Genomic DNA, 27,472 nt, shown 5'->3' with positions numbered 1-27,472 from the left:
CTCCAAAAGCTGCACTCCCTGCACAAACCTTTTCCCATTTGGTGTGAAAAGGCTACGGCAGCACTCGAAGGCTGATCCCCACGGCGCTGTTTTTCCCATTATCACCTCATCCTCTTTCCTGCCCTTCACCCTAGGGACAAGGACCCAAGGGATCCCATCAGTGGCTCACAACATCCCTGTACCACAAGAGGGCACATCAAGCCCTTTCATGTCATTGCCTGAAATAGCAACCAGCCAAATAGAGCTCAGGGGATAGGATATGCCAGGAAAAGTGGGTTAGAGGGGAAAACGTGCTCAGTCCTATTCATACTGCTATACAGAGCCCTGGGTGATGGCCGGCAGCCCAAAAAGGTCCCTCGAGAGTCAGAGGCTTTGGAAAGATCAGAGTTGCTGCTTACCCAGTCCCACAATGGTAATTCCCCCAACAGCCAGAGCCCATCTTTTTAATATGTTGGTCTCCAGGCAGGTCTTTGCATTGAGCTTTCAGTTCCTGGACCACAGACTGTAGAATGCTGGACAACTTTGCTGTCCCACATCAGGCCCACTGCTCTCTTGTTCCCACTACTTTCTTACTTACATGACTTAATTTACTTAATTTTTCCCACTTCTCAATGCTGAACTTGTCCAACAGTGATTGCCCCTAAGAAAAACCCCTTCCCAGTCCATACCTACCCCCTCAAGGTGGCAGGTGACCATGTTCCTGTTAGCTCAGCCTTAGATGCTACATCCTAACAAGGGCCACCTGGTCCCAGTCCTGGGTTCACCCAGCAGTGTCTGTGACAAGCTGAAAACACACCTGGCAGCCTGACTCCTGAAATGTGACAGGCTTCATGTAAGAGATTTTTAACCTTAACATCTACAGCGTCTTAGCAGGCGAAAGTCTGTATTTACAGGACCACCAAGAGCATGGCTAAGCTCTGTCCTCCATGCAACCTCCCAGAGCAGCCTGCAACCACAGCACCCCAAAAAGGATACCAACCCTCTACAGAGATCCCGTGATTTTCCTGCCCTCCCATCCCAGGCAGCTGACAGATGCAAAGACATAACGGTAGTGTGCATAGCGATTGTGGTTAGAATTTATTGGTTTTTTGTTTTGTTTTTTTTTTGTTTTGTTTTTTAACTCATATAATTGTTATAATACAAAATATACAGACTGGAGATGCCAAGCGGGTTGTGGGTCACCATGCCCCGGGACAGGGGGTCACACCATGCGACCTACAGCGTGAGGGGGGAGGCGGCAGGTGCTCCACATGGCAGCAAACAATGGGTACCCCAGACAGCTGGGAGGAGGGAGAGCAGGGCCAAAGAGATGGAGGGGTAAGGCCCTCCCACCCTTAGGAGAATGCAAGTGGGAGCTCAGCCCCACAGCAAACCTGGGAACAGGTCTGTGAGATGAACAGTGTGTTGAATGAACCTAAAAAACACTTCATGTCTGCAAGGTAAATAATGTGTCAAATGAGCCTAAAAAACATGTGATATCTGGAAGGGCTGGGACAGGGATGGTCCCCCTGGGGAGCAGCTCCATAGCTTTAGCTCAGAGCCCCAGGGGTTAAAGTCTAATGTCTCTAACCCCAGGGGCTCAGCCTGGGTCTGGTCCAGCATGGGTGCTGATCCCAGACATTGCAGCTCAGGCCAGCCCCAACCACCCCGGCCAAGGACACAGAGTGGAGCCTAAGTCAGGGGCTGCCAGGGCTGGGTACATTCCCAGTGCCTGTGAGGAGCTTCTGGAGTTGGCATGGGATCATTAGCCCATGGGCATCACTCTCCCAGCTATGACCTGGAGTGGTATGTGGGCAGAACAGGCCAGCCTACACACACCCATCTCCAAGGAGCTGGTGGTGACAAAAACACCCAGGGTCCCCATCCCCAAGGTTCCCCAGGCAGGCTCTCACATGGCCATGCTGAGAAAAGGAGAAGAGTCCCCTGCCCCAAGGTGACCCTCCAGCCTGCCAGCAGCACAGCAGTGACTCCAATCTAACCCCAGCATCGACTTTCTCCTCCAGGAGCTGCCAGCTCAGCCATGTCACCAGCACAGGGCTATGCCTGTGGGGACACCTCTCTGCCTCATTGTTCATTCCCCAGTCCCTGGAGCAACAGGTGGGCTGGGAAGAGCCAGGGAATAGGAGCCAAGCAAGGTCAGCAGCAAATGATGCCAGGAGCATGGCTGTGAGCCCTATGGGGCCAGAATGGCCACCAGAGACCAGCCCATCTCCCTCTTCCACACATCCCCATGCCTTGGCTGTCATGTCCTCAGGAAGGGTTGGAAAGGGTGTCTCTCCGCTGGAGCCTCAAAGTGGATCCCTGGGGTCACCCTGTGCCAGCACCCCAAACCTGAGGGACTGGGGCTGAGGCTGATGATCTCAGATGATGAGCTGGGGCTGCAGATCTCCCAGCCCTGCATCCTCCATCCTGGAGGACAAGTGCCACAAGTCACCTCGGGGTCCCTTTAGCCTCCCCTCTGCCCCTGTCAGGGTCTCATAGGTCTAACCAGGATCCCTGGGGTCAGGGGATGCCCCCCATAGCTCATGCAGCAGTGAACCCCAAAAGCTCATGTGGCTGCCTTCTGCCCCTCTGCCTGCCCACTGGCCCAGTGTCAGGACAGGGAGCGGGGCCGGTGGCTCACAGTGGACACACCGGACATACTTCCCACAGCAGGGCACAGCCAGGGCAGGGGAGGAAGCCGAGCCTCTGGCTGTGCCCATTGCAAGACTTTATTGGTTTCTAGACAGTGTTGCTGGAAGATTTGGGCTGGAGCCAGGACTGGGGGCTCCTGGGGCTGGGGAGGATCAGGGTAGGTGAGCTGTGGCTGCACAGGGTGGTGTGCATGGGGAAAACCTCTATTGCAGCCCAAGGATATGTCTTTTCCACCAGGACTGGGTGCAGGGAGGTCCATCCAGGTGAAATTCTCATCCTGTGCCAGCCATGCCCATGCTCCAACATCTGGGAGCACCTGCTTGGGATTCCCCAAGGAAAGCAGAGCTGGGCCAGGGGAAAGGGAAGATCTCAGCGCCGACTGCATCTCAGGGAAGGAAGGACCCTTTCCATGGGGGTGTCTGTGCAGCCGGAGGAGGGGAGTCTCAAAGGAAAAGTCAAGAGAGAGAGGAAGGTTCTGGGCCCAGTGTCAGGAGAGCTCATCTGGAGGCAGGTCCGGGAGCTAAATCACGCTGTCGAAGAGCTGCATGGATCGCATGATGTTCTCATCCTGTCAGGAGCAGGTGGGAAGCAGGCAAGTTGGGCACAGAACAGAAATTAGGTAGCTCCCCCAAACCTGGCTTTACCCTCATGGCAGCTCTGACACATGGGACAAGAGCCCCAGGGATTAAAGGCAGTTTACAAGCCCTACTGGAACCCATGGCTCTCCTCATCTGTGTGAGGATGCTGGCATGGGTATAGTTCCCAAAGCAGAGCTCCAGCCTTGCCCCTGGGAACCTTGGCTTCACCCCCTCTCTGCAGGAAGGAAGCAGGAGGGACAAAGGTCCCAAAGGAAGAGGGCAGTGACCTAGCTCAGAGAAGAGCTGCTGTGACATTACCTTCTGGCAGGACTCCAGGAACTCCTCGATTGTTACCACGCCATCCTTATTCCGGTCCATTTTCTGCAGACAAGCACAGCACAGGGGGCATAGCAGGGACAGCCCCAGCCTTAGGGAGAACCTGGTAGCCCCTGCCCAAGTCCCACAGGGGCTGGACACAGTGCACCTCTGGGCCCAGGCATGCCCAAGCACCAACAGGACCATCACAGCCCTGCTTCATCCCCAGAGCAGGGTGTTTTTTAGTGCACCCACTGCAGCTCTGTGCTGGAGCTCTGCTTTCCCAGGATGTACTCAGCTCACCTGGAAGAAGTTCTCCACATGCTCCCGGGGTGCTTCCTCCCGCATGGCCGGGTAGGTGTATTTGCCCATCATGTCATAGATGGACTTCATGATGTCCAGCATTTCCTGATGGGAAGGGGAGCAGGGTTGCAGTGTCAACACAGGGCTCTGCCTCCACCTGGTCCCCAACCCGCACCTTTTCCTTGATGCTCCTGAAGGACCTGTGAGGTGCTCAAATGTGTTTCTGCTGGCTCTGTGCACAGTGTGGTGCTATGTATGCACGTGCAATGGAGCCCCAAAGCTGCACACCACTCATCCACCCTCCATCTCAGAGTCACACCAGCGCCAGGGGGCCAGGAGGGACATTGGTAACGCTGAGCTCCATTAAATATCGATCCCCTGAGCTCTCCTCCAGAGCTCAGCCAATACCCCTGAGTTCTGCCCTTGTCCCTTCCAGGTGCAGACTTGCGCTGGCCCCAGGGACCAGTCTGGACCCCCCATCCCACCTCTTTGGTGATACAGCCATCTTTGTTCAGGTCATAGAGGTTGAAGGCCCAGTTCAGGCGATCATCAATGGTGCCTCGCAGGATGGTGGACAGCCCAGACACAAAGTCCTGCAAGGATGGATAAAGCAGGCAAATAGGAGTTACACCCACAAAAGGCTTCAGAGACACAGAGGGTACAGCCCTGCTTGATTCTCCTGCAGAGAGGAACTCGGCCCCAAAGCTGATGTGCCCGGGGGCTGGGCTGACAAGGTGAAATGTTTGGTATCAAAAAGAGTTGGGGGAGAAAAAATTGCTTAACCCTGTACATTTCCCACACTATTCCCCTGGATCACAGCAACCAAGAGGACGATGTGCATCATGACCTGATGTTCAGCCAAAGCCTGAACAAGACCCAGCCATGGCTGTGTCTACCAATCTGGGTCCCTACACAGCCCTACCCAGAAAATACAGAAAGCCCCTTTTTTTCACTTTTCATTGGTTTTCTGTTGCCTCTGGGAATTTAATAACCTCCACTAGGTCTGCAAAGTTCTTCATCCATCTGCAACGACAACACTGCTGACCCCAGCCCATGGTTCTTGGGGGGAGGTACTCTCCTTGCCCCACTGTACCCCATCACCCCCTCCTTGGCCACAGCTCACCTCAAAGCTGACGGAGCCATCATGGTCGGTGTCGAAGGCGTTGAAGAGGAAGGTGGCATAAGTGCTGGAGTCTGCAGGGAGGCAGACACATGAGGGGGTGCTGTGTGACCCTCTGTCCCACAGAGGCATCCATTTGTGTGGGGACAGGGATGGGGATGGCACTCACCTCCTTGAGGGAAGAACTGTGAATAGATCTGCTTGAAGTTTTCTTCATTGACAATGCCACTTGGGCACTCCTGCCAGGGCAAGGTCACAGCGTCACTTCCACATTGCAAAAAAGGGCTGAGCACCCCCTAAAAACCTGTGGCTCCCCTGCCTTGCCCCCCAGCCCTTTGCACCTGGTGGGGTGGCTAGAAAGGCTGCTTGGAGCATCTTCCTGATTTTTTGGGCTGCACCCCATGCTGGAGGGCCTCTGAATCCCAGGCACCCAGGGAGGGGGCTCTCTGTACCCAAGGAAATGGAGCACGGGATCAGGTCTCCCCACTGAGCTCCCAGGCTGTAGCCTTATATAAACTTCAATCCCAAGGTCCCAAAAACTTTTACAAATAAAGCACCACCCTGAGGTGGACATGGCAGCAGAGGTGAGGGCTATCAAAGCTGGTCAAGGGGTACTCACATTCTTGAAGCCTCGGTACAGGACCTGCAGCTCTTTGCGGGTGAACTTGGTCTGCTCCTGGAGCTGCTCCAGCCCCTCGGGGCGGTGGCAGACGGTGGAGAGCTCAAACTCATCCTCAACACTGTCTGCAAGGAACCCAGGGGAAGAGAGGGTGGCTGAGGCCAGCACTGTCCTGCCCTATCTTGTCATGCCAGGGGGCAGGAGAGGCACCTTGCAGAACACACGCTGTCCTCTCACACCTGCCTAGGTTGATGCATTTTTGGGGTGCTCTACTCAGCCAGAGCTGGGTCTGTGCCAGAAGGGGACAATCATAGACACGCTGGCTACAGACCAGGGACTGACACTGGGCAATGACCCCCGTCCAGTACAGCCCAGGCTGGGCACAAAAGAGGTGTGAAAACCTCCCCAGTGCTGAAACCCTCCCTGCCTGCCCTTCTCCTCCCACCAGCACAGGCATATGCCCTGTGGAGTTCAGTCCCTTGATGTTCTGCAGCACCAGGGCTCACATCCAGCAGGAGAGTTGCCCCTCAGAACCCCCAGCCCCAAATTCCCCACCCCACCCCAGCCCTGTCCAGATTCTTTTCTGCCCACTGTTCTCCCACCTTCATTGATAGCTTCTCTCCACCGTCTGCCAAGCTGCACAGCCCCTGCCTGCAGCATCCAGCACCCCTAGACCCCACTCAGCCAAGAGGGGCACACAGAAGGTACTCCCTCTTCATGGGTAGGTTCAGACCCTGCCCCTCCATACTCACCTTTTCCCAGGGGGGACTGGCTTGCACTGTGGGGCTGGGAGAGATCCTGACCAGGGGCTTGGACTCACCAAGGAACCAAGCACACCCAATACAGGGGGTTAAGGGACTCTGCACTCGCTCCCTGCTCAGCCTCTTTCATCGCCCCATCACACCTCCATCTCCAGACCGACCCTAAGCTTCGAGAAACAATTCCCCACCCGCTAGAGCAGTGCCGGGAGGGCCCCGCTGCCCTGAGCCAGCTCCCAAGCGGTTCTTGCCGCTGTGCATCCCGTGGGAGCTGCTCCAGGGAGATGAAGAGGGAGAAAACCAGCCTGTGAGCAGGTAAAGACAGAGGTGGGTGCAGAGCCCTTGGATCGGACCCCTCCAGGGCAGGGCTGATCCTGAGAGCCAGGGCAGGGGAGAGGTGGAGGCGTCCCCTTCCCGCAGGCAGGGCCGGGGCGGAGAGCAGGCAGCAGCACCGCCGGGGACAAACACACACAAAGGCAAGAAGAAGCACTTGCTTTCACTGAGCGAGGGGATGGATTTGGGCCGGCAGCAGGGCAGCAGTTTGAGGAATCGCTGCTTCAGAGCTTTTTTAGTTTGGACTGGCGGGTTGCCTGGAAGAAAGAAGGAGTCACCAAGCAGAAGAAGAGTTAACAGAGCATCAGCCCCCGGTCCCGACGGGCAGCAGGGTTGGGCACCCGGCGCGGGGTGATCTGAGAGGAGGCGGCACATGCAGCATGAGGCTGGAGGAGCAGGAAGGCAAAAACCAGCCCAGGCTCCGGTCGACCTTCCTGCTCAGTCCCAGGACAAACCCAGCACTGGAGTATCCATCCTTGGGAAGGATGAGGACAACCCTGCTAGGCTAACCACACCCAGAGCCCCAGTACACCCCCATCATACTGGGCTGCAGTGGAGACTCCCAGGACCCCAGAGAGGAAATAGCAGGGCCAGACTCTGTCCTTCAGCCTTGAGGACAAATACCTGCTCCCCTGCTCTCTGAGGGGCTCTGCAGGGGGGCAAGGTAGAATGAAGCCCAAGGAACAGCCTGTGACTGAGCCAGGGCATTGCATCGTCCCTAAGCTCAGGCTGGGTTTGATCCTGCTGGCACCCAAGGGCTGAAGGCAAAGCATGCACCGAACCCCCCATGCAGCCCAGACTGCAGCATGCACCCCCACCCCAATGCAGCACTGGGACCCAAGCCCAGGGACCTGCTTTGAGACAACCAGAAGGGGAACGGGGCTCAGGGCTTTGCCTTGGCCAGGCTACAGGGCTGGGTGAGGGACTCCCCACACCAGCCTGGCCTATGGCCATTGAATCCAAGTCGCCCTGCATTAATAGGTCCCCTCGCTGTACTGACCCCACTGCCACCCCCTGTTCCCCCATTTAGACCCCAATGGTTTCACTCAGCCCCATCTCTCCCAGCTGGTGTTGCCCCATGGCTGCAGACCCCTTCCCTCCCTTCCCACAGTGCCTCAAGCCAGCAAACTCAGCGCAGGACTAACGCTGCAGGTAGGGAAAGGAGGAAGAGGAGGGGATGAAGGCCATGCTGGACTCCAGCCTCTGAAGGGAGGCAGGCACCAGCATGGGGACAAATGGGACAAAAGGTGCAAAGTCCCTTTGGGGCTCCGGTTTGTGTTTGCTCCAAGCATCCTGTACATCTGCAAGCAGCAGGTCACAGTGCCTATGCATCCTGAGCCCTGGTTTTGGGGTTGTTTCTTTAGGGTTCTAGCAAATGCCTGGCAGAGAAGCCCTTTCTCAGCCTCATGGAGCCAAGCTGAGGCCCAGATGCCAGGAAAATGGTGTTACATGGTACCCAACTCCAGGACAGGGACATGGGTCTGCATCCAGCAGCCTCTTCTAGGCAGGTGGGCCCCAAAGTGCCCACAGGCAGAACCTGGGACCCTCTGAGCTCACACCAAGGCAGGTCCATCATTCTGGGGGATGGAGAATAGCTCCAGGAGGTCATGGATCTAGCAGGATATCACACAAAGCCACTCAAAGAGGGAAAATTCTCCTCAGGGATGTGGCATCCTCAGCAGGGTGAAGTGAGGTGCAAATGTATAGGAATGAACAAATATATCCCCTGGCATTTGTCAGGGGGTAACAGGGGCAAGGGTGTGGACCAGGATCTTGGCACTGGCAGAACAGCACAACCTGGCTCCTGTCTGCTCCAGGGCTTGCAGTCAGGTGAGGAAAGAAGATTTTTCTTTCCTAGAAGCAGGCATCAGTGGTACATAAACCATGATTTTGTCCCAGCTACTCTTCCAGGGCCTTAATTTGCAGAGGGAAAGGGAAATTGCACCTTTCAGCCTTCCAAGGATGCTCTGGGCCAGGTCCCTCCAGCAGAGCTGAGCTGTGGGAACAGACCTGACAGGCAGAAGTATCCCCTTTGCTGAGAGGGAAGGGCAGAGCATCACCCAATGCCAGGGTGATGGACCCGGGAGGGAGGAGGGCAGGAGGGAAATCACACAGCGAGAGAGATGCAACAGAGAGTAAACTGGTTGGACTCACAGGGGCAGCAGGTATAGGCACGTGCAGTAGGTCAGGTCAGGTGCAAGTTACACTTTAGTTTGTTATAAAGAAGGAAAAAGAAAAAAAAAAGAACATGGGCGTTTTCTCAAGGAGGAAACCGAAGTGGGGCCCAATTCCAGGGTCCCCAGGGCAAGGGAGGGAGCACATTCAGCACATGCAGCTTAACAACAGGAGAGGGGTCACTAGGACTGGGGTTTTGCTGTCCTGGCTTTAATGAACACAAGGGCTATGCTGAGTAGGACACACCACTCTCTTTCTGTCCCCAGCATCCAAACCACGAACAAGTCTGGGAGCTCCTCCTTGCTGGGAAACAGCTCTGCCCGAAGATGAGGAGCAGAGCCCAACCACGTGCTGCCACTCTGGACACAAGGGACATTGCGGCGTGAAGCCCTGTCCCTGCCAGCAACAGCTCCTTTTCCAGATGCTGCTCAGCTCTCCACCCTTCTGCAAGGGCCGTCCAGCGGCTGGCACACAACAGAAAGGGCTGGCAGTGTTTTATCTGCAGCGGGAGGTCTGCCGGGTTAAGTGGCTTGTCGCTTCCCATGCATCACTCCGTAGCTCGGCAACTTCAAAACACACAAACACACACAAACTGAAACTGCATCCTTGAGCAGCACCAGAAGGGGAAGGAATTTCCCATCCCCACCTCCACACACCGTTGAAATGAATCCCAAAGGCTGGCTCCAAAGGGACCTACAGTGGGTAGATAAATGCCTGCCCCCAGCAATGATTGCCATCAGGATGGCCATCAGCCACCAGCAGCTGATGTGTCCTTGGAGGCTGGATCCAGCCAATGCCACCATGCTGAGGGTTACCCAGTGCTGGGCTGATACCCCCTTCCCACAGAGGACCCAAGCCTGGCCTGCTCCATGGTCTGCCCAGAGGAAAAGCAGGAGACAGAGCCAGTCAGATGCATAACAATGTCCCTGTACTCCCACAGAGCCACAGCCACCAGTGCCCTCCCAGTGACAGCTGGATGGGGAGACCAACCCACCCCTTCCATGGCATCCTCCTGCTAGGATACACCCTCAATAACAACCCCAAAGGCAGTGCTAAAACTCCCTCATCACTCTCAATAAATGCATGATCATGATGGGTGGATAACGTGCATCCCACTACAAGACCCACCCCCACAGTGTCCCCAGCCCCAGGGCACAGAACCATTCCAGGAGCCCCTGCTTGGCCCTGTGGGGCAACACTGGGTCAGTTGGCAGGTCAGGAGGAGCTGGTACCCCAAGGCTGATCTGAACCCAGCTGCCCTTAAAACCTGTGACTGACAATCATCTCTGTGCAGGGCTCAGCCACCCAGCCTCAGGCAGTGCCACCAACCACAGCTCTCTGGGGTCTGCAGTGATGCTCAGCAGGAGGAAGAGTGAGTCTCCCCAGCCACCCTGAGGTCAGGATGTGTCCCACCAACAGCAGCTCTGCAAATGACCCTCATCAATCAGCAATGCAGAGCCAAGTGTAGCAAAGGTGCCAGACAGTCATCCATCAGAGGAATGAAATCACAGCTGGCATCTCCCAGGGCCAGAATCCCTGTCCTGGGGGTGGGACAGAGCTGGGAGCAGCAAAGCTGCCAAGTGAGCTGCAATTCATGGGACAGCAAAGGCTTGGGACAAGGATATTCCTCAGTGCCAGAGGGAGAAACAGCTGCACAATTTTTGTGCTGAGCAGTCCCCGGGGGGGGACTGGCCATGGACCAGAATGGGCCACAGAGCCAAGTGGGGCTCACAGCACTGCTGTCCCCATCCCCAGCCTGTGACAGTGCTCCCAGACAGCCTGCCTCTGTCTGAAGGAGATGTTGAAGAATAATAATTTCTTCAGGCCACGCCATGTACAAAATGTTGTGAGCAGGGAATGGGAACACACATCCCAAGAGACAGTGGAGCTCAGAGGCTCCCCAAATGGAGCAGACAAAGCTGCAGGACTGGGACAGCCACATGCATTGCCCTGCTGCAAAACCCACCCACAGGGACACATCCTGCCCCCATCAGCACCTCCTCTGGCAGCAGGAACCAGCACATCCAAGGTGCCAGAGGAGCTACCCAAAAAAATGCCCCAGCAGAGCAGCAGCTCCTCTTGGCTGCAAGCAGTGTGGTTTCACAAGAAAGCTAGTGCTCTGCACATCCATTACCCAGATGCCATCCATACCCTCCACAGTCAGGCACAAGGACAAAAAGTAGATGTGTTCCAGCCACACCCCAGCCAGATCCCAGACAGCTCAGGGACATCCTCCATCAGAAGGAGGTTTAAAGCACCTGGGCACAGCACCCTCCTCTCCTCCCCTCCCTCTGCTCTACTACTAGTTGCTCCTCTGGTCAATCCCAGCCACACACCTCCCATTCCAAGATCTGGCTACCCAAGGGGATGTGACCTGCAGTCCCTTCATTCCACAGCATCCCCAGTGCCAGCAAGGAGGCACAGGGGATGGAGGCAAACCAACCCCAAAACATATTCATGCAAAGTCTATTGGCAGAGCTGGGACTGTCCATGGCACAGTCGAGGAAGGCAGACAAAGGAAATAAAGCATCAGCACTGTCCAGCTCCCTGCACTCCCACCCTCACCAGGCACAACCAACAGGTCGTGTATGCATTGCTCTGACATATTTTGGGTCCTCTTCTTTGGCCACATCCAGCCCTATCCTCAGTACCCACTTGCCAATCCAGGAAGCTCAACACCCAGAGCATCCTCTGCCTTCCCCAGCCCTGGCACAGCCCCTCAGGGAGGGCAAAGGGGCTCTCGCCTCTTTTCCCATGTTTTCCCCATAGCCACCAATTCCTGCAGCAGTGAGAAAGCTTTGCCCTGCATCGTGCTGCACCCCACATTCATGGCTCTCTTCTCCCAGCTCACACTTATCTCCTCAGCCCCAGTTACCTGCAGTCCTTTTCTCCATCATCAGACAAAGCCCAGCCCTCTGCATCTCATTGCCCTGAGATTCCCATAGCCCAGTCTCCATCCTCCATCCACCCCAGCACCCCACATGTCACTGCATCCCAGTGCCTCAAGACCCAGATATCCCCCACCCTAATGCTCCCAGACACCCTAAATTTCTAGCATCCTGCACCCAACATCACATATTCCAATGTCTGCAAATATTCCCACCCAATATCCTAACACTTTGAAACACCCCCAGACACCCTCACCTCCCCACACCCTAATGCTGTGAGGCATTCCAATGCCTCCCCCACCACCACCCCCTCCCTCTCAAAAAAATAAAAATAAAAGCCCTAAACCATACTAATTCTTCAAAAACTCCCCTAAGCACCCTGCAGCCCTTGGGATAGGAGGAGCACCTCCACCACCACATCCCCATCTCAGTGCAATGCCGTCCACATCCCCATCCCCATCCCTGTCCCCATCCCACCTCCCTTGGTCAGGTCGATGATGCCCAGAGCATGGAGTATCTTGAGGCTGGAGCAGAGCAGCAGGATGATGCCCACCGTTTGCAGCCCCTGCAGGTCCCAGGGTGCCTCAGCAACCGCCATCCCCCAGACACAGCCCCAGCCGGCAGCTGCTCTGGCAGCAACAGACCCAGCAACGCAGGAGAGGGGAGGGCAAGGGAGGAGAGACCTGCCTTGGCCCTCCCTCTTCCTGGCCCGGCACCCTCTGAGGTCCCTCGGAGCACCCAAGCTGCAGAGAAGGAGAGCCCATGAAACTGCCCAAGGGACTTAGAGGTCAGCTCTCCTCCAGGCCACCCCTGCACTACACAGCCTGGCACAGGAACCCGCAAAGGGGTGCAGAATGGGCACCAGCGGGTGCATGGAGGTGGAGGAGGCTCAGCCACACAGGCTTCCACCCCAACAGCAGCTCATGGTGGCATTGGAGCTGAGCAGTCTGCAGGGACCATCGAGTTCATCACACGCTACTGGGATACTGCTGCCACCAGCTCAGGGACCAGCTCCGCCTAGGAAATCCCCTCTGCCCCATCACAAACCACCAAACTTTCTCCCCAACAGTGTCCCCACCTTGCACGGCACGAGTTCCCTGCCTTGGAGCTCAGCCTTGTCCACTGATCACCTCCACAGACATCTGCAACCCTCATCTCTTCCCTCTTCCTCTGCATGTCTGGACCAGCAGTTGGTCACAGCCACAGCTGGGGACTGCCAGCCCGGGGTACATTTATTGCTGCTGGAGAGAAATGTGCTCCACAGGGTGCAAATGTAGCCCACGGGGTGTTGCCTGGGGGGAGGGCAGCATGTCAGGGACAGCCAGGGTGGGTGCTCCCCACCGCCCACCCAAAGTCCTGCTTTGAGGGCAGCAGGACAGAAACCCCAGCCTGGCAACAGTGGTTATTAGAAAGTCACTTTCAGACAGTTGTCTATGCACCTGACACCTAAAAGCTGCTTCTGATGTGGTCACCTCCTGTCCCAGCAGTACAACAAGCCCCAGGGCAGGCACCCATGGGGGAATGAGACATTTTCCTGTATCCCTGGGAGGGGATGCTGTAGCCAAGCACAGATGGCACATCAGACATCCCACTAACTGCCCTCCAGGGACCATGGACTCCATACTCCCTAGAGCCCAGTCCAGGGCACTTCTATTCCCATCTGTGCCCAGTCCTGGGGTCTAATCCTGCCCCTCACAGGGGAGAGGTGAAGGAGATCCCATTGAGCTCCCACAGCACCCTGCAGCCCAACCCTCCTAGAGAGTCACGGCCTCTCCCACCGGACTTGAAGGTTTCACCCTCCACCAACAGAGCAGGACTATAAAGAAGGGCAGTCCTAATAGGCTCCTTTGCTCTCTACATTTCTTGCTTTTTCTTCAGCTTGTGATTTTCTCCCATCCCTGTGGCTGAGTGATCTCCTGTCCCTCCATCTGCTGGCTCAGAGCCTATCCTGGGACAGAGTTGGGGCCCTGCTCCATGTCCAGCTGGGTCTCCTTGCTCCCCTCGCCAGGCACATCAGCAACAGTAAGAGCAAATCAGGCCAGAGGGAATTGGGAAGGAAGCAATGTGAAAAGTGATTAACACAAGGCCGGAGGGAGAAGAGATTCAACAAGCTAATTAGATCTGGCTGGGCTGAGCAGGACGTGTCACCACACAGCAGGAGAGGTACAGGGTGCACTACAGGTACTGTGGACCTCAAGGAGCTCAGGGCTGCTGGGAGAGCTAACCCTGCCCAGCTCTAGAGCCAGGTGACAAACCTGCTAGCCCTTGGAAAGGCAAGGGTTAAACCCACTGCACACAGGGAAATCTCTGGTGCAGCCCAACACACAAAATCTCAAATTTCAGCCTGGAGTGCCTGCAGGTATCCTAGGCTAGATCTTGGTGCTCCAAGATCTACCCCCCTACAGCAAGCTCACCTTGACCTCTGGGCTCTGTCAAACCCACCAGGCTGGATGACACCCTAAGCCCAGGGACCAAAGCATCACACCCCAAAGGCCAGTCCCTCCAGCAGCCAAGATGCATTCCTGCTGCCAAAGAGGTTCCTGGAAAGCAGGAGGAATCAGGGCTTGGCACAGGACTTTGCTCTCACCACCACCTTGGGAATGCTCACTTTCTCCCCTCTCCAGAGGGACCCTCACCCTGAGCCAGCCATGAGGAGATGTCTATACTGCTCACTGCCACCACCCTCCTGCCTGGCACATTTTGGGGTGCCGGTGGCACCCGGACATGATGCTGCTCCCTCCTGTTTCTCCCCAGATTCTGGATGGGTTTGGCACCCTCCCAGCCCTGCTTCTCTCTCCATATCCTGAGCTCTACAGCAGCAGCAGCAGCCCCCAGGGAAGGCAGAGACCAGCACACACCATGCTGGGGGCTCTCCAAGACACCCCCAATCCTGCCTGCCCCCCAGCATGTACCCTGAACAGCCAAGGCAGGAACAGCCCCGGACAAGCACCAATTATCCTGCCGACAGCAATCTGCAACTTCATTTAATATTAATTTGTGGCTGGGCTACGCGGGTGGCTCTCCCGCCTTTTCCCTCCCGCCATCCCTCCTTCCAGCCAGGACCGATTGCTCTGTGCTGAATTATTGATGCTGCACTTCAAGAGGCAAAATTGATAGTGTTTTTCTCCACCTGCCCCATCCTGAGCGCCTGGCTAAAGCAGGGTGTCCAGCAGGGGTCTGAGAGCCTCCTGCGTGGGTCTGCCAGGAGATGTTCAGGGATGGGGACAGCACAGGGCAGAGGTGGGATGACACAGTCCATCATTGATTATCCAGCTGGTAAACAACATCAGTTCCAGCATTGATCACCCTGGAGATTCTGGAGCACAGTGCACTCATGGGGATGTTCCATTGCAGCTGCCAGACAGTGGCTATGCCCACACCACCAAGGCTGTGGCAGGGCTCAATGGGGTACAGTGCCAAGCAGACAGTCGGAACTTCTGTCTTTTTCAGGGAAGTGCCTGTTCTAAATGAAGTATTGAGTCCTTGGGGCCTCATCCAGCTGAGTTTAGGAACCCAGCAAGCCTGGAATTCCCCCAGGATCTTGCTGCAAGATGCTCCCACTGAACCCTTCCCCCAGGCTTAGAGGGGTTGGCTTGGTCCCTTCTGGAGCTGCTCCATTCCCAGCTGATCATTGTGGTGGCATGACACAAGCTGGGCAGAGAAACAGCTGCAGGCAGGGGACCAGCAGGGATGGGGCAGGCAGAGCACGGGCCAGCAGCTGGAGCAGGAGAAGCACCACCAGCAACATCAGCAGCTCCGGAGCAGGTGGCAGAGCCCTCTGTCCATTAGCAGACCCGAGCCATTAGTGTTTGCTTTCAGGCTCTTTGCGGTCTCTGGGCTGTCACTGTTGACTGAGCCATGGCTTGTAAACCCCTGGAGGGGACACAGTATTTTCCAGTCCCAGACACTGCCTGGGACCTTCCCTGGAGAGCAAAATCCTACCTGCTGCCTCTCCAGTCAAGAGGCGAAGTGACCTATGCAGCAGCACCTCATCCCCATCCCAAACCACTGCTGTTCACACACAGGACTCCTTGTACAGCGCCCAGGGCTCAGCTTAACCTCAGTCAATTTTTGCCCCTTAAGCAACATGTCTCCCTCTCCTCTGGGCACCTTTAATGGAGCAATTGCTGGCAATCCAGAGCACCTGGATCCCATTCCCACCCTCACAGCTGAGGCACATCTCCAGAGGGAACTGCAGTTTCTCAGCATGGGTGGAGGGGGACAGGCATGCCCCTGTTCCTTCTGGAGGGGTGACAGATGACCAGGACAAGGTTGGACACAGGACACCCCATCTCCAGCATCCTGCTCTGGCCCATGGTAGGGAAAAGTCTGTTGCAGATGGACAAGAAGTGTGCCCCAGGAACCAGAGGAGCCACACAAGGCAAGGAGTGGCAGGGTTGCTGCAGGGGCTGGGGGCTCTGTCTCCACTCTTTTCACTGCACCTGGGAACTGCAAACAGCTGCAATCAATGCCACCAATTTTGGTCCAAAGCTTCGAGCAGCTACATGGGGAAGCAAAAGCACTGGGAAGGGGGAAACAGGGTCTGGGGGAGGCACCTCAAATAATCAGCAGAACTGGGGGGCAGGAATCCACCCTTGGCACAGTCAGCATGCCTTCCCCTGGCATTCACAAGGCAGGATGTCTGTCAGGTCAGCTCCTGCCTCAGTTTCCCTCCTGGTATGATCCACCTAGAAGTGCTGCTGCTGGAACACAAGGACTTAGCAAGCAGTTAAGCAGTAATGAAAACTTCCACCCACCTTTCCTGTCCTTTGTTCAAGTTCAGAGCATCAGAGGGAGGGATCCCTCCGATCTGCCCCCTCCCTACCACCAGGCACAGCCTCGGGGTGCTGTGTGTTCCACTGCTTGTGGAGGCAAGTATTCACCACTACACCCAGCCAGTGTGGGACCCAGCACTGGAGAAGCTGGGGAAGCACAGCAGGGTATCCCAGGGCACCAGTGGACCAGGGAAACTGTCTGTTTCCTCCTCACCCTGTGCATGTCCCAGTGCCAGGGGCTGAGCAGGCTGCAGCATCCTTCAGAGAGGTGTGTGCAGGCATGGGCAGGGGCTGGGCAGGGCTGGGGGGACCTTTTGCACAACCATCACCCTGGGAGTCCAAGGTGCACCCAAGCCAAGCAGTCCTGACCTCCCTCCCACCTTGCCCAAAGCAGAGTCCCCCAAGCGGATCCAGGCTCTGCCAAGTGTGTCCTGTGCCCACCACTCAGCACCTCCATCCACGGCTGGACAGCTCCCTCTGTGTCCCCACACCCTGCCCGAGGGCCACAGGGGTCCTGGGGGAGAGCCAGGAGCAGGGACCCCAGCACGCACCCATCCTGCCTGAGCCTGGCTGCTCTGCAGACTGGTGCTGAGTCCAACACCTCACGTACGGGGTGAGGCGACTGTGGTTTCTGGTAACACCTTGCTCCTGTGGAGGTGTGGAAAACACCCTGGTGCCCACATATATGGGTCACACGTAGTCCCAGCCCACAGCACCCATCAAACACAGCACACAAAGTCACCACCATACAGCAGACACCTTGCCAGCCCTGTCCCCTCCCTACATCCCCAGCCACTGGGGCAGGCAGGATACTCTGCTCCTTGCATCCTACACCCCTACAAGCAGCCAGCGGGTTCTCTCATGGATGCTGCAGCCTTGGCGCATCCTTGGGGGCAGCTCTGGACACCCTCCACCTGCCCCTCATGTCCCCAGAGGTGACAGCACTACCCACACCCGTTACCTTCCAAGGACACAGGCTCGAAGAGGCCAAATTGCTCCAGCACCTTGACGAAGAGGACCAAGACCACCAGCACCGCAATCATCTCAAGGCCTTCCAGGTTCATGGTGGAGGTGTCTCATGGCCCCTCACACCTCCAGCCCTCCCCACCACAGCCCTTGAGCCCCCTCACCCCAGCACCTCAGCCGCCAGACCACGCATCCCCAGCGACACCGCCTGTGTCCCTGGCAGGGGTTTGGCTGTCACCCCCTACTCAGGGCCAGCTGCCACCAGCCATGGGCGAGCCAGGGTCAGCGCAGGGCTGTGGTGGGAGCTCAGGGAGCCACGGCTGAGAGCCCAGGCAGAGCAGGGCCGTGCCTGTGAATAAGAGTGGAGAGAGGCCAAGAGGAGGGAGGCGTGGGGGGTGGTGGGGATGGGGGGGTCGGAGGGGGAAAGAAGGCATGCCCTCCCATTCCAATGACACCACCTCCATCGATTTGCTTAATGCAGTTGCTAAGGAAACGGGCCACAGATATTAAAAGGCACTCGGTTCCCGGGGGGGACACGGGGAGGGGCAGGACGCTGGGCACTGGCAAAACATCCAGGATGGGGATGACTCAGATTTGTCCTCTGTGCCCCAGACATGTGTCTGCCCCATGGGGACCAGCTTGGCTAAACATATCAACATCTCCCTCCTGGAGAGTGTCTGGGGCAACAACTCCATCTGCCCCATTTCCAACCAGGCAGATGGGTCCACCTGTTTTGCTAGGAACACCAAGGGAAGATGAGGAGCAGGTCTGGGAGCAGAAGCTCTGATGCAGGATGCCCAAGACTCTGCCAGACACCCAAATGGAGCACCAATGAGCAGGACAGGAGGAGATGCAGGGGCTAGGGACCCAGCCAAGGTCACACAGAATCTGGAAACACAGGGTGAACCTGTGCATCTGTGCGCCTCGAGCACACATCCACACACAGACAACGGGGCTAAATTTAGCTCCCCCAATCTTTTTCAACAGCGTTCCAGCCCTTGCCTGGCTGCTTGATCACAAGCCACAGGGATTACTGGGGACCCAGGTACCCATGGTCACTGCCTATCAGCAGGGCTCAGCACCCCTTGGGTGCTCCCCCATCACTCCTCCCAGGGATGCCACTGGCATGCCCATTTCCAGGCAGACAATTCCCATATGGCGCATGACTCAAGACCAGTCCCAACTCCAGCACTAGTGTCACAAGCAGGGAGCAGGGCTGTGCCCATGCCACTGCTGCCCCCCACCCTTCCCAGTTCACCCCAGCAGCAAGACCAGCTGCCACAGATACAGGTGGCCATATCTAGGCTATGGAGCAGACCCCTGGCAACAGCTCCCAGCGGGGCTGCCTCACACCAGTCTCCCAGGAACCCCCATCTCCAGCCCACTTGGCTGCAGGTTTGTCCCCTGGCAGGGGATGGAGAGGGCTGGTGTCTCAGTCCCAGGTTGTGGCATAGCCTGGTTATATAGTGGCTCCATGCCACCGGGCTTGGAAGCTCCTGCCCACCTGGGGCACATGCCCAAGGTTGTTCTAACACCAGCAGAAGATGCCAGAGATGCATCAGAGCCATCTTAGGGAAAGAGCTGAAAGTCTTCCCTAGGGAAACATTCCTCAGGCTGGAAGTTTTCAGACCTGGCATTACCTTTTCTTGGAAAGAGATGAGTCTCCAGGCAGTGAGCCTGGATTTCATGTGCCTGCCTCCCAATTTTTCCCTGGAGTCAATCCCTCTGGGCTGGGGTGGTACAGACCTGTTGCACTCTCGCAGAAAGTTTCCCACTGAGTCAAATGAGTTTTTAAAGCCACTTTTCTTGCTGAGCCCTAGCTACAACCTATCCTCTCCTCAAGCCTCAATCTGCTTCCAGTGCCAGTGCCTATCCTGCAGTCCATGATTATTTTTGCAACCTAGTTTTGGCCACACTTAGATGGAGAGGAGCCCTTTCCAGCCTGATCCAGAGGGTTTAAGGGCAGCTTCTCTGCAAAGGGAACCTACTGAGCCCATGTGAACAGACCGTCATCGGCCCCTCATGTGTCTCTGGCAGCATCGTGGGATGCTGGGGCTGAAGGGCACCGTGGCAGGTCAGTCACCAGGTGGCAGCTTCCCCACCTGCCCTTGTGGCTCTCCTGTGCCAGCCATCCTCCCCAGCGGAGCATCCCTCAGTAGGATAATTCTCTCACTGGCTTCCATGTCAGGATTACATATTTCCATGCCGGAGCCATTAAAAAAACACTCCATTGTTTGCTGCCAGCATGACGCAGAATCTCACCAGGACCAGCACAGGCACCCAGCACTGGTCCCATGTCCCCGTGCCACACACTGTGCCCAGCTCCCAGCACCCCCAGACTCCCCAGGGTTTCTTGCCCAGAGCATATTCCCTCTGACCGAGGGTAGCTCCAGATGGGCTAGGTGTGACAAAGAACCACCCCTTCACCTCACCAAGGTCCCCATGGATGTTACTCCACCTGGAGCTGCCCCCAGGATGGATGAGACAGATGGGACCACATGTGGGATGTCACCAAAGGAGCCACGGCTGCCTGCAAGGGATGCTCAAGAGCATACATACCCCACTGAAAGTGTGGGACAGGGCTTTTCCCCCATCCCACTGAGGGGCACCACTCCCAGGGGTGCTCCTTGCCCCTGCAGCCAGTCAGCATTTGGCCATGCTGTGGGAAGTGCCTCAAGGCTCTGGCTGAGCTGTGCAGAGAGAAGTCTCACAGATGGATGGAGCAATGCACACCCCAGGCAGGAGAGACTCTGCATGTCCCCAGACACGTGATGCCAGTTTCACCCCTCCTGCCCTGCTCCTTGCCCTGGGGTCTCACCCTGCAAACCTCCAGCAATCACATCTCACTGCTGTGGGGCTTGGACACATCCTTCACTGGGGAAACTGGGGCCCCCACCACATCCCAGCGCTCCCCAACACACCAGCTGAGGGACCAAAGATGTGGGTCATGCCCAAAGGGACCCAGAGCCCCAAAATGCAGATTGAGGCCTGAGCATGAGCTCTGGGCACCCTACAAGAGTGGGAGCCTCCAGAAAGTCCATCTGGAACCCCTTCTCACAGCGAGGGGCAGCAGTACCTAGACATGGGCAGCATGGTGGACCCCAGAGTAGCCCTGGGTACAGCCCTGAGCCACAGCCCAGCCCCGGGGCTGCTACCAGCTGCTCTCACACACAGCGAGCAGGACCACGGCCAGGAGGAACTAATGAAGTGACTGAGATGGAGGTCTCCCAAAAAGGCAGAGGGCGAGTCCCTAATCCACCTCTCCCACACCAAACATCCGGCTTGACTCACCACTTGGTTTGTGGAACCGGCCGAGCCACCCTGTCCCCCCATGTCCCCAGCCCCGTACCTTCAATGCCACTGATGATTTTGAAGCAGCGGGTGGTGAACCAATAGGAGATGAGGAGGAGGATGGCAATCAGGGAGGCATAGAGCAGGCTGTCGTTATGCAGGGATGTCCTCTCCATGGCTCCATGCCCTGTGCCCACTCGTGCCCCCAGCCAGCCCCGCTGTGCTATCTGGGGCAGCCCTGTCCCCCTGCCAGAGGAGCTGGGCACCACGGGCAGGGAGGCGGGGGGCCGCACGGGCAGGCAGGCAGGTAATTGGGAGCGTTTTGTGAGAGCCAGGCTCCCAAACCAATTACCTTAATTGTGCTCAGACAGCACATGGCAAACAGTTAAAAATAACCCTCCTGGCCCGGGGGGAGAGTGGCACCATCAGCCAGGAGAAGGAGGCAGGGGGCAGAGAACAGATGGGGCTCATTACACACGTGGCCGTGTCTCAGTGCCATGGGGCCAGCAAGACATCACCACAGCCCAAGGGCTGCTCTGAGTTCCCTCATGATCTTGGGATCCTCAGGGCTCAGCCCCTTGCTGCCACACCGCAGGTGAAGCTGAGAGTTCTGGAAACGGGGCTCCCTAGGGAATAATGCTGCCAGGATCTCTGCTGATGCCTGTGTCCGTCCTTGCTCCAGACAGGAGGCCTTGAAGGAAGGTGTCTCTGCAGTTCTGCCATCCTGGAGAGCTGGGTCAGGCATCTCATTCCCTGTGTCCCACAACAGCTCCTCCCCAGGGATGTCTGTGACCAGCATCTGTCTCTCTCATCTGGGAGTCAGAGCCAACCAGCCTGGTTCCCGCTCTGTGATGCCAGGTGCATCTAGATGGTGCCACTGTGGGTTTGGGCACACTCACTCACAGCTCCCAAACCACGCTGCATTAGCTGCACCCATGCCTGAGACACTTCTGGTCCCTGCATGGTGCTAGGCCCTATCTGCTGCCCCATGGGACATACGGCTGAGGAAGACACCGGACCCAAGTGTTTCATCCCAAACCCTCTTTGCATACAAGATGTCCCATCCCTACCCTGTACCCACAGCCAGGGGTTGTGGCCACCCAGGTGTGGGTGAGGAGTACAGCACTGCCCCAGCTGTGCCCCTTTCAGGGAGCAGATTCCAAGCACCCAGATCTGTCCCTCCCCTCCTCCCTCCCTTCTCTCTCCCCCAGGATCAATGTCTCTGAAGATTCATGTGTGACACAAAGTGGCCCTGGCATATGCCCATGGCTCAGCACTGGGGAGAGCAGCAGGCCCTGTAACACTGCCCCAGGACCAGGCAGCTCAGGCTGGCACTGAGTCCATGCCACCCGTCCCATTTCGGGCTGTGACACTAACAGCCATAAAGCTTCCCCCACCCAGCCACCCCCGCCCTGGCTCTCCACTGTTGCCAGCAGCACAGCCCTGCCACACTGCTAAATTTAAACACCCCGCCAGCCACCTGCTGGGTAGTGTATAAATAACCCCTGGAGTAGGGTTTCTTGCCCAAAAAGCAGCCTCCATGCACACAGCATGCCACAGGCACACCCAGAGCCATCAGGTAGCCAGGTGGCTGGTCCCTGTCTCCATCCTCCCAGCACTACCAGCAGCTGGGGATGGGGAACTGTCCTCCACTGCAGGATGGAGCAGGTGGGGATGGAGCAAGGCAATCATCCACTGTCAAAGGACCCATCTCTTCAGGAGGGACCCTGCACCTTGACTGTGGCCAGGATCTGCCCTCCTTGAGAGTCACCCCTGTGGCTACCCCTAAAGTGCTCTTCACCCAGTGCAGCAGGGTGTTACTATGGCACTACTTCCACAAAATGTGCCATAGGACCTGCTGGGCCACAATGAGGTGATGGTCCCTGGGCACAGCCGGGCAGCTGCTGCCCAGGTCCCTTGGGTGCTCCTGACCTGCCGGGGGGCCAGCCTGATGGATAGGAATTTCTCCTTTTTTTTGGTTCTCGGGGCCATCATCCATTAGGGAGAGTTAAATTTAGGTTAAGGCTGATCCCTTATTACCTTGCTGCTAATCAGAGCACGAGCAGATTATTAATAAGCACATTAAAATATTGGTGAAATGCTATTTTTGGGAGGTGAAGTCACAGTTTTAATCTGGTTAATTGATTGAGTCATTTCTCTTTGCCCTCTCTGGCAACCCGTCCTTGGCCAGCTCCCCAGGGCACCCAGCCAGGGGGCCCCTTGCCCCAGGCCCACCTGGTCTGGCACCCAGTGCCTCCTGCAGTGAGCTCCAGGGGACCTCCTTCTCCTATGCAGGAAGGACAGGGGGTCACTGCCCCCCGAAAGGGAATGATGTGGTAGGGTAACAGCCAGAGAGGGGTCAGCATCTTGGTGACCCTAGCAGCATCTGGGGAGGAGGGCAGCTGCAGAGGGGAGGAGGTTGTGCAAGCCCCACATCCCAACCCCCACTCAGAGCTGCCCAGCTTTGGGTTTCACTCCACTTTGGCTTGTCTCAGAACTTGGGAGGACACCAAGAAGACGATGAGGGTAGTCAGTGCCCCATAGCCAGACATGCCCTCTGTGCCCATCCCAATCCTGTGCACACCCAGCAGGGCTGTAGGGAAAGCCCTTGGTCCTGCTCAGCACAGCACGTGGTGACTCCAGAGACGCAGTCCCAGGGGACACCTGCTACAGTCCCAATTCCATAGAGCCCAGCTGCAAACCCAGGGCACTGGGAGAAAGATCTGCAGGATATCCTTGCAGGTGGTGGGGTTTGGGAGCATCCTGAGGTCCCATTCCCTCTTTGCTCCATTACCTGCAGCTCTGCACCTCGTGCCCTGGGCTGGACTCAGCTGACTCACCCTCTGCCCCCTCCACTCCGGGCAAGTTGGCTGATGCCCAATGGAGCCAACTAGCGGGGATGGACCTGGCACTGCCTGCAGCACACCCAGCCTCCAGAGCCTGGCATGCTGCTGGCCTTGGGGGACTGTCCCCTGCTTTGACTCCATCCCAGGGCTTGGGTCCCTGTGGGCAGGAAGGGAGCATGCCAGTTGGGCATGGCTCACAGGTCAAATATTGCTCCTACATCCCAGCCTCCAGGGCTGTGCCAAGTGCATGTCCATGCTATCCCCGCATTTCTCTGGCCCCAAGGACAGGCACAGGCTGTGAGACCCAGGGGTTTCCCCAGGCAAGGAGGGGACAAAACCTGGGAGGGGTTTTCCAGGCAGGCTGAGTCCTGGCAAAAGCAGTGCAAGTCCCAGCCCTGCTCTGAGGTGTAACGCTGCCACATCGGCCTAACAAGGCTTTTCCTGCACTCATGGTACAGTGCATCCCTTCCTAGCACTGCTGGGGCTCAGAGAGACAGCCCAGCGGTCCTCAGCAGGGCAAGGCCATGGGGATGACACCTTTGTCCCTGCACAGGGACACAGGAGCAGGAGTAGGGGACCCAGAGTCCCAGCACACAGAGGCGCATGATGACCTCCACAAGATGTGCCCACTGGGTTTAGGAGGTGGTTCTGGGTTCACACCCAGAAGAGGGGCTCTGGGCAGCTGTCAGGGCAGTTCAGGGGCTGGCACAGGGGTGAGGGTCCTGCCATGGCAGTGACAGCAAACCAGGAGCACACAGAATGCAGCTCTGTCCCAAGGACCAAGCATCCCAGGACAAAAGTACCGGTAGATGCAGGCACCAGGGCGTGTCCCTGCCCAGGCTCATGGGGCACACCCAGGGCTTCTCTGTCCTAGATGGAGGGCATGGCTCCAGCTCCAGAGGAGTCAGATTCCTTGACATGTCAGGACCCGGCAGACCAGCTGCAATTTATTTGTACAGCAGTTTTTCATGCTCCACTTTGCATCAGGCCCCTCCCCAAACAAAACATTCACCTCACCCCAGGTCCACATGGGCCCTTCAGGGGCTTTTTGTTGCCTCCTGGAACCATCTTCAGCTTTGCTCCACACGGAGCTCAGTGCAACCCCTCCACCAGAGGCTGAAGCACTTAGCACCTAAACAGAATTTCTCCCCTCCCCAAAAACCCCACAGAGCTCACCAGACAGACACCCCTAATCACAGAACAGAGATCCCGTGTCCCCCAGGGCGGCACCTACCTTGGGAGAGAGTGCCGGTGACAAACTGGTAGAAGAAGCGGATCACCCGGCCCAGCTGCCTCTTGCAGCGCTGCTGGCAGTGGCTCATGGCTCCAGCTCCCAGCGCTGGGGAGAGACCCAGCCTCACCCCCTCCCGGCCGCCAAACAGCCCCCCAGCTCCTCCGAGCAGCGGGCGATGCCCGGGGCAGGACTGAACCTCAGTGCCCGGAGCGAGCCTGCGGGCATCGGCGTGGGGCGCGCCCGGCGGAGCGGGCAGCGGCAGCGCCCGGCAGCGCGGCAGCCGCCGGCCCCGCTCCCCTGCGGCGGGCAGCGGCAACTTTTGCGCGGGGATGATCCGGTGCAGATGGGCAGTGGGACAGAGGGTTCGGCGGCGGTGTGCCTCCAGGGGCTCGGGCTCACGAAAGGCGACCCCTGAGAGGGAGCGGGATGTCCGGGCTCGCCCCCCCGGGCCGTGCCCGCCCGCCGGTCCCCTCCGTGCCGCAAAGTTGCGGGGAGCGGCGGGGAGCGGCGTCAGGGTGGTGCGGGGCGCCGGGGAGCCCAGTGGTGCCAGCCAGCCCTCCGGCAGAGGCGGATGGACGCCTCCCAGGCTGGCAGAGCCCCGGGTTGCCCCTGGCTCCTGATCCGCCCCTTGGCACCAGCTCGACCCGGCACTTCACGCCCCGGCTGGCCGGGAACCAGAGGCAGGTTGGTATGGCAACCCGCAGACTCCACAGGTCCCGCTGACCAATGAGGCACCGCTGCATCCCAGGGCCGCCTCTCTCCAAGAGCAGGCAAGGATGCTCCTTCCGGAGGGAAGCCGGCACCGAGAGCATCCTGCATCCTTGGGCGTCAGCCATCCATTCCCACAATCAAGTGGGGATGCATCCCTGGGCATCAGTCCTTCATCACTGCAAGTGTCCTGCATCTCCAGGCATCCACTTCTGCTGGCTCCACACAGGGGAGGAGACAAGGATGGATACAAGGATAGGAGGAAGAGTCAGTCTCCAAGACCACCCAGGCTAAAAGCTGCTCGCTCCAAAGCTCAGCCTGGCAGCGAGTTGCTAACTTGCACAGTATGTCAGAGCCAGAAGGCAGACTGGAGTGTGGTGACAGCGGGATTTCCCTGCTCCCAGAGCCAGCCTGAGACGGTCTGTGCAGACTCAAGACAACATCCCTTCCCCTAGTACCATTTTCCCAGCTGTATTCCATCTCTGCAGAGCACCCTACAGCAGCAGAATTCTATCAGTTCTGATTCCATCCAGGCTCTATAATCTCATAAATTTCATCTCTTATTAATAGGGAAGGAAGCGAACAAAAAGGGACCTGATGGAAATTACAGCTTCTGTTTCCTCAGGGATGGAAAAGAGGGTGGAGCCATGATACAGCCAGGAACAGCCAGACTGTCCAGTCCCTACCAATACCTCAAGAAGGAGTCCAAAGGGAAGGGCACCAACACTTCCCACCAACCCTATACTGGGGTTGGCATAGGGGAACCTCACTTCCTGCTCCCCAAAAGAAGGGCCACCCCCTCCAAACCAAACCCCCCACCCCCGCCTGCCCACCCTGTCTTATACAGGCTATGGCCCTGCCAAAGGGAGCAGCTGCCCAAGGGAGTGTCTCCACACCACAGCATGACAGTGTCCCAGGGTGAGGGGCACCTGCAGCAGTCGGTGCTGCTGTGCTGGCCAGTGCATAGCTGAGCCAGGTTTGGAGAGATCTTAAACAAGGCACAGCACACAGCACAGCAGGGACTTGCAACCCTTTGATAATACATCCACAAAGCCCCAGGCCAGGGAAGGGCTGCAAGGGGCATCAGCCTCACAAGGGGAAGGGGCCAGTCCAGGCCCGCTGAGGCAGATTGGGCAGCTCAGCAGAGTCACAGATGTAGAGACAATCTGTGAATGCAACACCTTCACTGAATCTACCCCTGTGAACCACTTGCCCCCAGCTGAAAGTTCAGAGATTTGGGTAGCCAGCAGTGCCCAGTCCACTCCTGCCATCTTCCAGGTACAGGTCTGGGGTTTAGGACCCTCATCCTTGTCTACAGTATCCAGGAGCTCTGCTCCTGGCTCAACCCTGCAACACAAACACATTGGGACAGTCTCTTGCAATGATCAGGTCCCATGAGCTGTGTCATACAAGGCCAGATCCTGCAAAGGCACAACGTTCCCACTGCTACGGGGAATAGCCAGCACAAATCAGACCAAGGCAGCTGCAGCATCCCAAAGGCCCGAGGGATACAGGACAGGCGACAGAACAGCCACAGGAGGGTGCCAGAGCCCACAGTACGTGACAGCAAACAAAAGTTTGCAGATCCATCCCAAACCCTACCATCCAGTTCCTTGTGGCCAGTTTCCATCTGACAGGGAAAGTTACTCCTTCCCAGCATGTGCCAGGCAGGTGAGACGTGCAAATGCCATCCTGTTCACCTTGGTCGTGATAGTCATGCAGGACAGGGGATCTCCTGTCCCTTCCACATCAGCAGATGTTGGCCACCCTGGATGGACACTGACCCTGCATCTCACTGGAAAGCTGAGCAGAAATTCAGCACTAATCAAAAGCAACAAGACAGGGCTGTTGAGCCCACTCTTACTCAACTTTTCTTGCTAAAGACCCCACATCCACCCATGGGTGCCACTGCAGCGTGCATCCTGCCAG

The 27,472-nt window shown here is 57.3% G+C and overlaps 1 protein-coding gene across 9 annotated transcripts in view; it reads right to left on the bottom strand.

Annotated features, from left to right (window-relative positions):
- Positions 1-1,060: 1,060 nt before the first annotated feature.
- The window catches only part of KCNIP2 (potassium voltage-gated channel interacting protein 2), a 43,744-nt gene continuing 17,332 nt past the window's right edge, over positions 1,061-27,472 (bottom strand). For 2 of the 9 annotated variants that reach the window (XM_005520681.3, XM_088059451.1), the window contains exons 2-8: positions 5,570-5,694; positions 5,120-5,189; positions 4,954-5,024; positions 4,316-4,423; positions 3,831-3,935; positions 3,531-3,593; positions 1,061-3,202 (exon numbers count right to left, since the gene is read on the bottom strand). In XM_005520681.3, coding sequence (XP_005520738.1) covers positions 3,155-3,202; positions 3,531-3,593; positions 3,831-3,935; positions 4,316-4,423; positions 4,954-5,024; positions 5,120-5,189; positions 5,570-5,694 — 590 coding nt within the window. In that variant the 3' untranslated portion in view covers positions 1,061-3,154. The other 7 variants (XM_088059454.1, XM_088059452.1, XM_088059448.1 and 4 more) reach the window with 7 other exon arrangements.

This window comes from Pseudopodoces humilis, chromosome 9, assembly GCF_049639895.1.
Source record: "Pseudopodoces humilis isolate 2021_Gansu_Grassland_sample_001 chromosome 9, ASM4963989v1, whole genome shotgun sequence".
NCBI lineage: Eukaryota > Metazoa > Chordata > Aves > Passeriformes > Paridae > Pseudopodoces > Pseudopodoces humilis.
This window is presented reverse-complemented; position numbering and strand designations above follow the sequence as displayed.